The sequence below is a fragment of the Myxocyprinus asiaticus genome, chromosome 17 (genome assembly GCF_019703515.2).
Source record: "Myxocyprinus asiaticus isolate MX2 ecotype Aquarium Trade chromosome 17, UBuf_Myxa_2, whole genome shotgun sequence".
NCBI lineage: Eukaryota > Metazoa > Chordata > Actinopteri > Cypriniformes > Catostomidae > Myxocyprinus > Myxocyprinus asiaticus.
The window spans coordinates 2,997,501-3,012,908 of record NC_059360.1 but is presented as its reverse complement, the minus strand read 5'-3'; the positions used below and the strand labels follow the sequence as shown (position 1 = coordinate 3,012,908).

General features: G+C 36.5%; 1 protein-coding gene across 1 annotated transcript in view; it reads right to left on the bottom strand.

The window, feature by feature from the left end:
* Positions 1–4,069: 4,069 nt before the first annotated feature.
* Positions 4,070–15,408, bottom strand: part of LOC127455377 (bone morphogenetic protein 4-like) — an 11,735-nt gene continuing 396 nt past the window's right edge. The window contains exons 2-4 of the mRNA XM_051723231.1: positions 11,715–11,837; positions 9,325–9,677; positions 4,070–6,093 (exon numbers count right to left, since the gene is read on the bottom strand). Coding sequence (XP_051579191.1) covers positions 5,240–6,093; positions 9,325–9,677; positions 11,715–11,837 — 1,330 coding nt within the window. The 3' untranslated portion in view covers positions 4,070–5,239. The remainder of the gene's footprint in view (positions 6,094–9,324; positions 9,678–11,714; positions 11,838–15,408) is intronic.

Genomic DNA, 15,408 nt, shown 5'->3' with positions numbered 1-15,408 from the left:
AAACCTACATCTAAACAACACATAAAACAAAACACACTCTGGCTGGTCAAATCACATGTCAGTCAGATGGTCTAAGTGGGCAGCTCTTGGCCAGGATAAGCTGCAATGTGGAGCAGACTTTATGCTGATAGTCAAAAGTCAGCCGAAGTAAGACAACCCTGTTCTCTGCAAAACTTTAGACGGAGCAAACATTATGTTAAATGATGGAGTTAAATGGGTACAGCTTTGGTCATGACCCATCAAGTTGAATCTTTGAGGTAAACACAGTTAGCTGGTTTTTACACTGGTCATGTTCCCTCACTAGCTCCCATGCAGCGTGTCAATTATACCAGTCTCAGGTGAAACTCAGCACCCAAGAGCAAAGGGCCAGTCTGAGACTGTGTGACATGAATAATCCCGTATTTGCAAAGATGCAAAGCTGCCGCTTATAATGTATCAGCCGCTTGGCTCCCGCTCTGTGCACTTGGGGCCGTGTATGAATACAGCACGGTGAGCGGTGGAATGAAACGACCTGCACCTGCACTGACATCAGCCATTAATAGACAACTGATCCTCCCATCCAAACACACCACACATCCAGTGCTCAGTAAGAGAGCATGATGAGACATGTTTGAGCTGAGGACCGCACAGAGCGAGAGAGAGAGAGAGAGAGAGAGAGAGAGAGAGAGAGAGAGCATCTCGTTCTTAATAACACAAGCTTTTAGGTGCTCAATCTACTGATGGATAGCACTTTTTGCCATCAGCCCTCATCGGAAACGGTGTTGCCTCCAGGCAACATGACCGGATTTGCCGTTCTGCAACAAAATGCAACACCCAGTTCATGAGTCCATACTCATTAAGTGGTTAGTAATGCACAATACTAACCAACAGAAATGCAAAAAATGATCATATGATCCACTGGCAACTATTTAGATTCTTCTTGCAACAGGTGTGCAGCGTCATTTGTTCCTGTGTGAAAACTTTTAACCAATGTATCTTTGTTAAAGCTGAAGTATGTCATTTCTGCGACACTAACTCCACCGAATGGAATTGCAAAAATAAACAATGTTTTCAAAACAGCTTTCCGAATATGCCTCTCATCTGCCGTTGATCAAACAAAGAGAGAGTCCCATCCCCCAACTAACGCCATTGGTTGAACAGATGAATTTTCATAGCGCCACAGAGACACAGTGCTTACAGTTTTCGAGAAAATAAACCTATGAATGGCTTACTAATATTTGTCTCTGCATAATCAGCTGGGTTAGGAGAAAGTTTTTTAACACCAAAAAAGTAAAATACTTTAGCTTTAAAAAAAGGCAAACGTGCTTACATTTTGTGGCTATGCAAATGTTTTTCTTTTTTGCATAAAAGCATCAGTTGAAAAAATTCTACCATTATACAATATCGCCTTGAGAAAATCAAAATTAAAAAGCATTTAGAAAATACGGTGGGGTTAAAAAGTCTGAGTTAACCTAATTTAAAGGAATATTCCAGGTCATATATAAGTTAAGCTCAGTCGACAGCATTTGTGGCATAATATTGATTACCACAAAAATTTTGACTTGCCCCTCTATTTCTTAAAAAAAAGCAAAAATCTGGGTAACAGTGATGCACTTACAATGCAAATCAATGGGGTCAATCTGTAAACGTTAAAATACTCACTGTTTCAAAAGTATAGCCACAAGACATAAACAATATGCATGTTAACATGATTTTAGTGTGATGAAATCACTTACTAACCGCATCTGTTTAAAGTTATATCCAATTTTACAACTTCAGTCCCATGATGATGTAATGCAGTAAACTCTAAAAGGACCGTAAAAAAAAATCCTATCATTCTAAAAACTTTATAGCTCAAATTCATATATAAGTTTTAACAGAAGAATTAAGGCCGACACATACTCTATGCAAGTACATGAACACAGATGCGAGCACTATGCCAACGCGCTATTCGACATGCTTAACGTCCGTTCTTGCATTACCGTGGCGGGAACAAATCTCAGTACTCAAGGGGGCAATAGAATTACCTTCAAAGGCCTGTGCCATTAAACTGGATGTGTTATTATTCTGCTGAGTTGCTATTAATATATTGACTTTAACTTACTTGCTCAGCAATATTCTCTTCAAACTGTTGCTCCATCATGACAGTAGTTGAGCTGAAAGAGAAAACTCACCATAGGAGGGTTCACACTAATCTCACTATAGCGCCCCTTGTGGCAATGTTGAGAATGCGATGCGTACTTGCGTTAAAAGAAGGATTGCGGTCTGACACATTTCAGAAAGCAATGACACGTCTACGTCTGCATTCAAGTACTTGCGTAGAGTATGTTTTGGCCCATAATATAAGTGCTTTCATATATAATTATAAGCTTCAAATTTCTGCCTTTAAACGTTCCAAAAATTGGGCCCATTGACAAGTTAGAATAATTTTTTTGTGGTAATCAACATTATGCCACAAATGCTGTCGATTGCGCTTAACTTCAGTTGAACATTGAATATTTCTTTAAACCTGGAAAAAAATGAAAAATGTAAATAAATAAACATTATGATGTAAAATGGATAAGAAATATTTTGCACTATTTCTAGATCACTAATCAGATGGAGATTATGAAAATCAATGAATTAAACTAGACATTCAGCTGTATAATAAATCAATATGGACATTTTTAAAATGTTATGTTAATTGTATAACTGATAATGTACTTATTTTGATAAGACTACATCAGGTTTTTCTCAAAGTAGCCTATATGAGATACTTTTTTAAAGAGAGCTTTGTGACATTATGAATGTTTTCTTGGTGCAGGAAGGCTGATGTGCATCTGCACCAACAAAAGTTAAATAAGCTCACGGTCTGCCGTAAGCCACTTCAGAAAGAATTTCCTCCCTTCTCTCATCTGACAAATCTATGTGTGATATAGTCTTCGAAGCCTCCAGGCTCAGGTAAATTGACTAAAGGTTTGCAGTCTTACAAAGAGAGAAGACAAATGTTATGGATTTTGTTTTTAAAGATAGAAGATGCTGCTTGTTTTTCCAGTCATTCTAAGGAAACTGTCATTTGTGCATACATTTATTGGCATTTTTTATTATTACTGTTTTTTCTAAACATTTTGTTTTTCATTTAAAAAGGTTTCTGCTAAACTATCACACATCTTCCCTCCCTCCTCATAGGGCCGTAACCAGCACCTCAGGTGGATGGATTTTGGTCTTTATTTTCATGCGATTAAATGAACACTATTGTAAGTTAGCACCAGTGAATTCTATTAACGTGTTAAAACGAAAATAGTGAGAAATGTTCAGACAATAGTGATGGCAAACGACGCTCGTTGACAGTTCAAAGAGTTTCCACTTGTGTTATTGTGAAATATGCCCAGTAAATGAGTGATGCTGTCTGTATTCGGTCTGCGGATGGAGACTCAGCGTCTCAGCTTTGATTCCCGCTCGTCACCAGGTCTGCTGAAGTGTCAATCCCATTCAGTCTCGCCACTGTTGTGTGATTTGAGAGACAGAGCTGTAGTGTTCGTAACTCTTGACCTGTTAAATGTATGTGCATTTGGGACACATTCGAGATGTGCTCACTGAGACCAGGGTTCGAATCCGGACTGTATCACGATACCAGTCACATAAAGGCCACCTTACCCTGTTCAGTGCCACTGTTGTGCCAGCTGTTCAACTCAATTTTTGCAAATATTTCTGTACCTCATCATATTAATACAAAATTGTTGCTCATGGAGCAATCTCATGAAAACATGTCCATTCCACCATTCAACATTTCACCCCAAATGCAGAATGTAATTTTTTTTGTTCATACGATTGCTAAAATGAGGCCTATTTTAGGACCACAAGGATTTATTTAGCATTTTATGCATGTTTATGAAAATTAACACCAACCTCAACATACATAATGAGTTTTTGATTACTGTTTTACAGTAAAAAGAACTGTAATACAATAATCAATGTTGTATTTTTAGGCGATACAACAAATACTAACATTGTAATCTATTAAAATATAATTTTTCCATTTCAGTAATGGCAATACTGTTTTCTTTTTCTTTTCTTTTTGTTGCTTATGTGCTTAAATTCAAAATGTTAATCATCATAAAAATAGGCCTTTTCAGTGTAATTGTTTCAATCTTTCTTTTGATTTTGATGTGAAATATGACATGTTCTTGACAAGTTTTCAGACAGGTTAAATTGATGCTTTATACAAAAAGTAATAAGCACAGCTTATTATGATTATTTATTACCATAATGAATCCTTACGAACACTGTCTATATTTTACATTTTGACTTTGATCTCGACAGAACAAGTACTTTTTTGTTTTGTTTGTATTTCCACAGAAAACAATGCCCATTTAAAATACCACATATTATATGTAAAAAAAATATAATATTTTTTTGTAAAACACATTAATATATATATATATATATATATATATATATATATATATATATATATATATATATTTACAGTATATGAGTATATGAATGTATTTTAGTGGTGTTTAATTTATTGGGGAGTTTATTTATTGTCACTAGCTATAAGAAATGTAAATATGTAAAAAAAAAAAAAGAAAGAAAAAAGAGTAAACTGTCAAAATCAGAAGGATTTCCCTCAAAAACTGCATATTTTTGCTGTACTCCAGTGTTCTGGGAAACATTTTGTACTTCTGGACCTACACAACCTTTAATTAATCTCACACTGTTGTGAAATGCTTTACCGTTTATTTAAAAAAGAACAGTTATTTTGGGAACATGTAATTCACATGCTATAAACTGATTCAAAATGTAACTCACATCAGTGTATATCTGATTTAACTGATACAATGAGAAACTCAGTTATCCAAGGATTTCACACAGTGCTCTCTTTTAAGTACACAAATGATGCATTCAACTTTTAATTTTTTTTTTTTTTTCAAAAATAGTGTGGGTTCAGGAGGCTATATTGTATTAAAGAAATAAATACTACCAGTAAATAAACTTTAGTGGCTTTTTTTCTATTCCTCTCATAGAAAAACCCTTAAACAGTCTGATATACATTATGAAAAGCTGTACAGCTGAATTATATTTAAAATAAGGACACATTTATTTTTTTAATTATGTTGATATAAATATATATAGAGAGAGAGAATTTTTGGTCAAAATATATGATCATATTGTCAAGAAGACAAGAAATGAGACAAACACACATCACAACATGAATGTTATAAATAAGTGACCAGTTATGAATATTTAGTGTAAATGTGACCGCATTTATCTGTGCTTAGCGGCAGCCACACCCTTCCACCACCATCTCCTGATAGTTTTTCAGGACCACCCTGTCCGTCTCATCCAGGTAGAGCATTGAAATTGCACTGAGCTCGGTGGGAACACAGCAGGCCTTGGGAATATTGGTGTTCACCGAGTTAACCAGTGTCTGTACAATAGCATGATTGGTCGAGTTCAGGTGATCGGCCAATGGGAAGGGGCACTCCCCTTGACAGTAGTACGCCTGGTACCCGGGCGGCGCCACGATCCAGTCATTCCAACCCACGTCGCTGAAATCAACATAAAGCGCGTGCCGCCGGCAGTTGCGGTTGCGCTTTCGGCCTCTTTGCTTAGGGCTGCGCTTCATTCTACGTGTCAACGGGTGACTTTTGCCATCGTGACCGAAAGTGACTAGCAGTGGGCGGAGCTGGTCCCAGTCTTCGCCCGGAAGCTGATGCAAGGACCGACTTACACGCACATGTCGCCCCTGATGATGCCGTATTTGGCTTAGGTGAAGCACCTCAACGGCGAGGCCATGGTTGGACTGCTTGTCGCGGGTCCAGCGCAGCACTGCAGGACTCACGTCAAAGCTCTCCCATCTGGACGTGTTGTGGTGCACTAACCGCGTATCCAGGAGCTGCGTGATGAGCTGGCCGGCCCGCGGGGGCTTCAACACCTCGTATATATTTATTCGATGGAGACCCTCGTCTCCTGTGTGTTGGGGATCTGGGCTTGCGTCATTGATTTGTTGCCTGTAGAGACGCAGCTCTGCGGTAGAAAGGAGTTCCTGCTCAGGTATGCTGCTGAGATTGAAGATGAAGCGTAGTGGAGTCTCCCATGACCCGTCAGATGGCAACACTTCCATGTGCTCTACAGAGGAAGAAAAATCAGAAAACAGGTCAAGGAACTTATAGAAGATAAACTGCAAATGCATCATTTTAAAATTTGCATTTTAAATGATTCAGTAGCAATTTCTTATTTAGCATCCTAAAGGCCCCGATTTACTTCATACGAAATTGAAGAATGAACGGGTGTGACATCATTTAGAACAAAATTTAGCCAACATGAAGGTGTTTTTGAGTCTGTTTCAGTGGTTTGTAACAGCTGACCGGGGTGAACTCTTAGGAAAACCTCTTACCGGCTGCTAAACACCATCTTACTGCCATCGGTCCACGTCATCAGTAGGTGTGACCTGGAGCTCCACCTACTTTGAGGCCGACAGCTAATTCTATTCTGTGGATGAACGTTCGCATAGAGACATTTTCCAAGAACATGTCATGCATTTTTAATTTAGCTTAATTAGTCTACAAAAGGAATCAAATCAACTCAAATCCTCTCAAGTGTCCATTCACTCATGTACCATCTGCAGCTAAAGCTATGCACACATCTGCCCAAAGTAAGATATGTCTATCATCTTTATTATATCTGTATTTTGCCCATTAACACTTTTTTACACATCCATCTTAGTACGTGTCAGTGTCATCATATAATACAATAACAGAGTATAATCGGTGCATCTTATGGCCACATATAGCATGTTAGCACATTACCTTTATGAATTCAGAATGTAAACAAGACAAATTAAACATTTTCTACTGCATATGTACAGTATTACTTTAAATCATCATTGAGTGGTCAAAACAGCATCTTTTACTGATCTAGTGTGAATTCTACACCTAGAATGAGGCATGAAGGCATTGATAACACATGATGTGATTGATGTCACATTAGTTAAGGTTTTACATATAGTCTTGATCGTCCTCATATTTAAATGTACTTCTAAACGACTCCCAGAGCAGTTCGCAAACATTATACCATTGCTTGGCTGTTTCAAACTGAACAAAGTATGAAGAACTTCTCTGGAAGTATATTGGACCTTAAAGGGATTACAATACAAGGGTCAATGGTTGGGTGCTCATTTTTTCCCCCCTACTAAGTTATTTAAAAATACATAAAAAATGCAACTCACACAAAACAGTTACTTGAATAAACCTCTCATTTAAGTCATTTTTGTACTTTTCTGGGGCTTAAAAAAAAAAAAAAAGACAAAGTTAAAAATGGCATGTAGAGAGTAAAAAAATAAAAGAAATCAAAGTCCCATAAAAAGACTTTTTTTTTTTTTTTTTAAAAAGGTAGCCATTCTGATGTCATGTAAAAAAATAAATAAATAAAAAACTGAGATTTTGACATTTTTATAAAAAGACACATTTTGTTCGGTCATATAGAGTAACCCTGAGAAAACTTTTTGATGCTCTTCAACAAATAATGATTTTTGTAAAAAAAAAAAAAAAAAATGCAAGAAAGTTACAAGAAAAGTATTTTAATACCTTTTACTTGATGGTTACACCATGTGACATTTTTAAGTCATTAAATCTTTTTCCTTTTCTTTTTTCTTCTAGAAAATGCTATAAATGTTTTTTCCAAAACGTATCAAACCAACTTGGACACAGTACATTTCTTCTAACTCGACACAAGTGTTTTAAACTTCAGATTTCTCATTTTTATCATCTCGGACAACTTAATTTGTCAATGACCCACAAATATGGAAACTTATACACCACAATTAACTACAATATCATTCTTAGTACAATGAATTAAGTACAATGTTGCAGTGCCAGTTAATTATTGCCCTGCATTACGAAATCTTAATGCTGTCAGGCTGCCGCGTAAACAATAGTTCAGGTAACGAGCTGATGATCAACCAGCAAATTTTAGGCAAGATCACATTGGAAAACTGTTGTGCCCTGTTATTTTGCATTTTAGACAAGTGGTTCTTGTTACTGAAAGATATTTCTTTAATCATTTTCATGAAAAATAATCATCACATTCAGCCACACAGAGTTTCATGATAGAAAAACCATGAAACCGTTGAAACTCTGTCGTTGGTAAGAGAATTATTATTATTGTAAATTAACAGTTATAGTTACCAATGTCTTTTGTTGATGCCAAATGCTGTGCATCTAAGCAAACTCTACAATATTTTGGTGCAAATGTATCTGTCACTTTGTAGAAGCTAGTCAAATTAGAGAGAGACCAACATGGAAAGGTCTGTTTTTCAATGCCATGTCAACCCTATCTCATTTAAGTACAAATAAATAGTCAAATTACAGGAATACACAGTTTTACTATGCTTATGGCACTCTATCACCTTAGAACTGAGCGTGTATTTTTCCTAAGCCTTCTGGGAACTCTGTCTAAGAGGCCATATTGTTGGCAACAGCTAATCTGTAGAGAAGCATTAAAAATAATTACATGTTGAGCAAAGTCCCTCAAAAAAGTTCCACATAACAAAGTATGGAGACAGAGTCTTTTTAAAATGCTTTTAAATTTTGGGTTGGGTTTGAAACAGAGCTCAAAACTACATTTATGCATTAGACAGATGTTTTTATGCATTAAAATATAAAACTATCTAACTAGCCTTGGTTCTGGAAGTATTTTTCCCATAGAGATTTCATAAAATCCTTCAAAAAGAGTTTTTAGCCATGAACCAAACCAATTAGCTCAGAGGGAATCACAACATTACAAACTTTGATTTGAAGCAAAAAAAGTATCTGAAAAATCACAAGCCTGTGTACTTAATGTCCTAAATGAGGGAATAAACTACAATCCCATGAAGCACTGCGATAGACGTAACTGAAAACTATTGATATAAAGTTCTTGATTGTAAGTATAGAAATATTTATTTTTTTTGGCAAAATATTCAGATATATTCAAATAAATAAGTAGTTTGAGAGTGTAGGGAGAGTCCGCCACAGTGCGGGAGTGGGCGGTCGCTGCAGAGCTCTTTTGACGCACTTTGTTCACCTCGATTCTCTGGTGGATCTTTCCCCTTAAGGATGATGGTTCTTCACCAGGAATTCCACTTTTAAACACTATTTTTAAAAATGAAGTTGAAATAATATGTACTTATGGCTTCAACAGAAGCATATACCGTCGATTAACATCCTCGGAAGGGTTAAAGTTATTGTTAATAACCAATTCCCCAATGGAAATTTTTTTTTTTTTACTACGAGAACCACACTGTTGCGCTCTATGACCTTGCTGTTACTGGCGCCATTGAGTTTTGACGACTATAATGTTGTAAAAACTCTCTGGTCTTACCTTCATGGTGGAAGCCTCTCACAGTGTTGGCTTGACTCGTAGACCTTTCTGGATAATCAAAGCTGATCTCATGAGCTGCAGCATCTTCAACCTCTCCTGACTGCAGGCGATACAGATCGAGCAGATACTGCGGCACGACGGCAGAGTAGCTGGGTCGTGGACGCTTTTGCAAGCCAAACATGTGCAGCAGTGTGGCTTCAAAGTCCCGCAGCAGTTCATGACTCTGACCCAGATGAGCCGACACTTTCTTCCTCCCCTCCTCAGGTATTAGACTAGCATAGCTGCTCTCTCCCAGTAGCACTTGGCATAATACAATGACCATCAGCATTCGATTACCAGGAATCATGATGTCTCTGGTGGACGGTTGATGAAGGTGGATATGATGGAGGAAGCAGCAGAGGTGGAGCAAGACAAGAGAAAAACAGTGAGACCTTAATGAAAGATGTTTGTTTTTAGGTTGAAATGTGACCTAGGCAATGTTTTGGAAGATTCACACAACAATTCAAAAGACAAAGACATTTTGTATAGAAAATGAAGCCTAGTTTTAGGACCATTAAGATTTTTTTTTGCATTGTGACTTTATGCTAATGAAACAGAGTGCAGCAGTCTGTTCCGGATGTTATAATCCCATTAGTTTTTCCCATGTGGGATGTCATCAGTCTGTGTTATTTCAGCTTCATTTAAAAATAAATTGTGTTTGATAGCAGAATTCCTGGTGAAGAGCTACACTACCCATGATCCTGAAGAGAAAGATCCACCAATCAGAAAATCACGACGAACAAAGCGCGCCAATGAGCTTTGTAGTGACCGCCCACTCTGATGATGCACTGTGAATGACGCAATCGAGCCTCCCTACAATCTCAAACTACTTATATACTTGTATATATCTGAAGATTTTGCAATAAACTTAAATATACTGTTTTTATACTTATTTTCCATCGTTTTTTAATTGGATTGCATTATTCGCAATGCTTCATGGAATTGTAGTTCATTCCATCATTAAAGACGTTAATTTACACAGTTCCATCTTGAAACTTTGTCTTGTCCGATTTTCAAATACTTTTTTGCTTTAAAGTTTGTACTCTTGTTATTCACCTCGGAGCTGGTTGGTTTGGTTTGTGGCTTAGAAGGCTTTGATGAAGACTTCAATGAAATTCCTATGGGAAAAATGAATGGAAAAAACACTTCTGGAACCAAGATGGCTGAAAAAGTGTTTTCATTATTGTAATACAGTAATTGTTTTTTTAAACTATTGGTCCAATGAAAATTGCCATTATTTAAAGATGAAGTGTGTTATTTCTTGCGCCACCGAATGGAATTGCATAAACAAACAATGTTTTCAAAACAGCTTTCTGATTACTACCTTCATCTGCAGTAGTTCAAACAGTCAGATAGTCCCGCCCCCAACTCCCATTAGTTGAGTAACATTGTTGGGTGGGGTCTAAGGGGGTCTCTCAAAATAAACACAGGAATTTTTATAGCGCCACAAAGACACAATGTTTACAGTTTTCAAGAAAATTAATCTATGAATGGCTTATAGTTGTTTCTGCATATTAAGCTGGGATAGAAGAAAGTATTTTAACTCTGAAAAAGTTGACATACTTCAGCTTTAAATTAGCTTAAATTACCACGAAATGGCTACAACAGATTCCAATGGGCAAAATGAATGGAAAAAACACTTCTGGAACCAAAATGGTTAAAAAAGTGTTTTCATTATTGTAATACAGTATTTATTTTATTTTTTTTACTATTGGTCCAATGAAAATCACCATTATTTAAATTAGCTCAAATTACTGTGAAGAGGCTGCAACAAATAATACCATGATGAGTAAATACTTTTCAATTTAAATAAAAATAAAAAATGGTAATAAGAATTTGGGGGTGAAATGTGCTTAATTTTCATGAAAATAATTTCACAATGCAACAAATCATAATAGTCCTAAAATTAGCGTAATTTTAAAACAAAGTTTTAGTGTGAAATATGACCCAGACATGTTCTTGACAGATTTCATGAGATTTCAATAATTACTTAGCATACCAAAAAAACACAACGTCCTTAAAATTAGAAATGTATTTAAATGGCAAATAACTGTACTAACTTGTTTACGGTTTGAAGCTTATAATTAGACATATTTTATCCTGTTTACTTTTGAGGTAGTTATTTGTCAAACTAAACTACAGACTGAACAACTGACACTAAACAAGGCCAGTAAGCTGCAAATTTCAAGTGCTTAAAGTGCAACGCAAAAGTAAAACTCTGATTGACCACTGTTTTTGAGAGAATAACAAGCCTTTTAATTTGCTCTCGAAAATTACAGTCCCAAATAAACAATCCAAATATGAAACAACCCTGTGACACGATTACAACTGGATAGGCGTGGTCCACTTACCGACAGAAAGTAAAGCATGGGAATACAGTCCATGTTTGTTGGGAGTCTATGTGAGACAAGTTCCTCAGGTAAATGTTACGTGGTGCTGGAAGGCTGTTCGAGAACTCTGGCCAGATACCTTTCCTGAAAGACAAGGATACAAAAATTTAATTTGCCATTTTTATGTCGCAAAATCAGCATTAATAGAATCACATTAGAGCAAACATGACAGCATGTAAATGCAGCTTGTACAACACGTTATCTTTGTTCATTTATAAGACTATCAGGTGTTTAACACTTGAATGGAAGGTAATTCCAATTTACATAAAAAAAGAGGTTCGTTTCAGAACTGCTTCTTCTATTGATGGTCTGCAATTATGGACTTTTAAAACCCCCTTCTAAAGAGCCTTTAACACAACCCCCTCAACCTAGCTTGGGCGTAGAAGTGGTGCCGTCCTTTCTGACGTCACTGTTATCTCATGATCTTTAACCCATTCCATCCAAATATGTAGCTATCATTCGGTGTCACATTATCACCAAAACAATGCAATGGATCCGAAAGAAATGAGCCTGTTTATTTCACTGCAACTGTGCGAAACCAAAACGAATGTGATTTTTTGTGAAAAATCCGTGGAAATGCACTAATAACAACCACAAGTGCTCATAAAGATCTCAGATAACGACATCACTGAATCCACAGCTGACCGTAGTGAGCAAAGCATGTGTGTATTCTGTCATTTCTTGGATCCAGTTCCACTGGAGCAAGTCCAATCATTACAATAGGAAAAATGCATATTAACAAGATCACTCTTATTTTATTTCTCTCTATGGTCTTCAACGCCCAATCAAACAACGGTTTTGATGCTAGGTTGAGATAAGCAGTTTGCAGTTGTGTTGTGACTCTTGGCACTTTTTACATGTAACAGAGCAAACAATATGTAACTTCAGACCACCTACTCTTGTTTCAAAGCCTTCAAATACTCCTCTAAATATTTACACGATCCTTTCTGATGTGTTTGAAGATGAAGTGCAGTGCATGTGCTTTTGACTTTATAGTGCAGTTTGCTTCCTTTAATCCATGTAAAGCTCGCAGCCCTCAACTTTCCTCGAGTCTAACCCCGCTTAAGGAAATTAGATTATGCACATGCTTCTTAAAATGTGAGGGACAAAGAATGGGGAAGCAGGTTACAAACGTAATAGACAATAATGAGCATCCAATGTTAGGTTTTTACCCCTGGCATGTTTGGTACAGATACCTCTGACCTAAAATTGTCTTTAAAATGAAAACTTTTGAGTTGATTCCGAAAATGAAGGCCGCATGAATGCAGGTTGTGGGATGTAGAATACAGCATACTAAGCCGTCGTTACACAACATGGGATTTTTGCAATCCACAAACTGAAGCACATTTCTAGACATCATACATCATCTGTTAAGGACGGATGGATCGATCCTAAAGTATCGATACTTCCAGTATTGATGTTTTATCGAGAATATCGATCCTTACATAAAAATATTGCATCTAAAGTTAAAAAAAGTGATGTGTATCGTAACTAAATAATAACAAATCTAAAAGTGACATTTATTTCAGTGGGTTTTAGTGATGTTTGTCACAAGTCAATTTTAAATTTAAGGTAGTCAAAGCATTGATTGTATTATGAAATTGTTGTTCACAATGATAAACAAAGCAGAAGTCTTATAATATTTTGTTTAAAGGAATATTTCGAGTTCAGCTCGATCGACACATTTGTGGCACTCGTCTCTCCTTTTCTTTCAAAAATCTGTGTTACAGAGAGACAATTACAATGGAAGTGAATGGAGCTAGTCCATAAATGTTAAAATACTCACGGTTTCAAAAGTATAGCCACAAGTCGTGAACAATATGCATATTAACATGATTCAAGTGTGATAAATGTGCTTACTAACCTTTTCTGTGTAAAGTTATATCCCATTATACAGCTTCGTTGCCATGGCCATGTAATGCCTAAACCAGTGGCGTAGCTAAGGGTGGGCCCGGGTGGGCCTGGCCCATCCAATTTAGGACCACCCAGAATATTAGAGATTATTCCTGGACTTCAAATACATATTTATAAAATAGTTTAAAAAATGCATGAATTTGGATTTCTGAAAGTGTGAAAGGACGGTTTGAATGCGCTACTTCTCTGTTGTGAAGGAAAATTTGGTAAATAAAAACTTGGGCGAAAACTTGGCCCATCTATTTTTACTGAGGCCCACCCAAAAGTATTTTCTGGTTACGCCCTTGGCCTAAACCCTGTAATCCCGCAAAAAATTAAGGTTTAAACAACTTCACAGTTCAAATAATACATGAGTTTCAACAGAAGAATTAATGTAAGTGCTTTTATAAAATTATAAGCTTCACATTTCTGTGTTTAAACCCTCCAAAAATTGTCCCCATTCACTTCCATTGTAAGTGTCTCATTGTAACCTCCATTTTTGCTTTTTTTTTTTAAAGAAAAGGAAGGACGAGTCTAAATGTATTTTTTGTGGCAATCAACATTATGCCACAAATGCTGTCGATTGAGCTTAAATTGTATTTAACCCGTTGTATTCCTTTAAGCTTATAAAATGTACAAAACTATATATTTGAAAATTTTTCATTAAATTTAGCAATTTTTTCCCAAGAATTCACCAACAAAAATCCATTTAACAAATGTATCGGTATGGTTTCGGAATCAGCGATATGGCCAACTCTGGCCCATCCCTAGCAACTGTTGATCTTATAATTGTCAGTATTTAAGTCATGCAACTCTTGCAAGAAATATATTTAGAGAGAAGAGAAACCAACTTTAACAGATAATCATATCTTATTTCCTCATTTCTTGCTTTCCACCTCCTTTCACTGACAAATGTCCAATTGGCTTTTGTGCTGGTCTGTAATGTTTCTTTCTATTATAAAAGTCACTTTACTTCAGACTCACTGTCCAAAGATGTGCCAAATTTCCACCAGTTTTGAAACCTTTTTCATTAGCAGTTTTAGTCGACTTTCCAAAACTAAGAATATAAATGTTAACAACTCAAGATTAAACAAGCTCATGCCAATGTTTACTTTTTGAATTAGCTAGGTAAGTAGATCTGAGACTCACATTCGTCAAAACATATTATACTCTCTAGGGTTCTTCTAAAGATTCTCAAAACTCTGAACTCGTCTTGATCAGGTCATGCAAGCCCAAAGAAATTCCCAACTCCATACAAAAATACACCATAACCGGTTTTCCGCAAAACTGTAAAAACAGAGTGATAGAAATATTCTAACAAATACTGTAGGGGCCTATCAATTTATTATGAAGTAGCAAAGTATTGAACTTTCAAGGAAATTACGTTTACCATGGTACATTTTTGTTTATGTTCATTTATTGGACGTAATGCGAGATCACTAAAATAAACTATAAACCCTTTTAAGAATTATAACCAGATGTGAAGCCCTCACCCACCCGGCGGGTTACCTGTATGCGCGCGCGGGCAGGTGTATGAGCACGGTCAATGATTGCAAGTTGTGTTAACTTCCAAAAACATTTAACGTAAACTATCTGACTGAGAAACTCATTTGAAGAAGATCCTCAATGCGCCATTTGTCAACATGGACTGTCGACGCGACAAACCATATATTGCGAGTGTTTTCATTTGTCGCGTCGCGTCTCTACAAATGGATGTTCGTCGACTATAAGAGTTCTAGTTAATCGCGTTTTAAAGTATTTT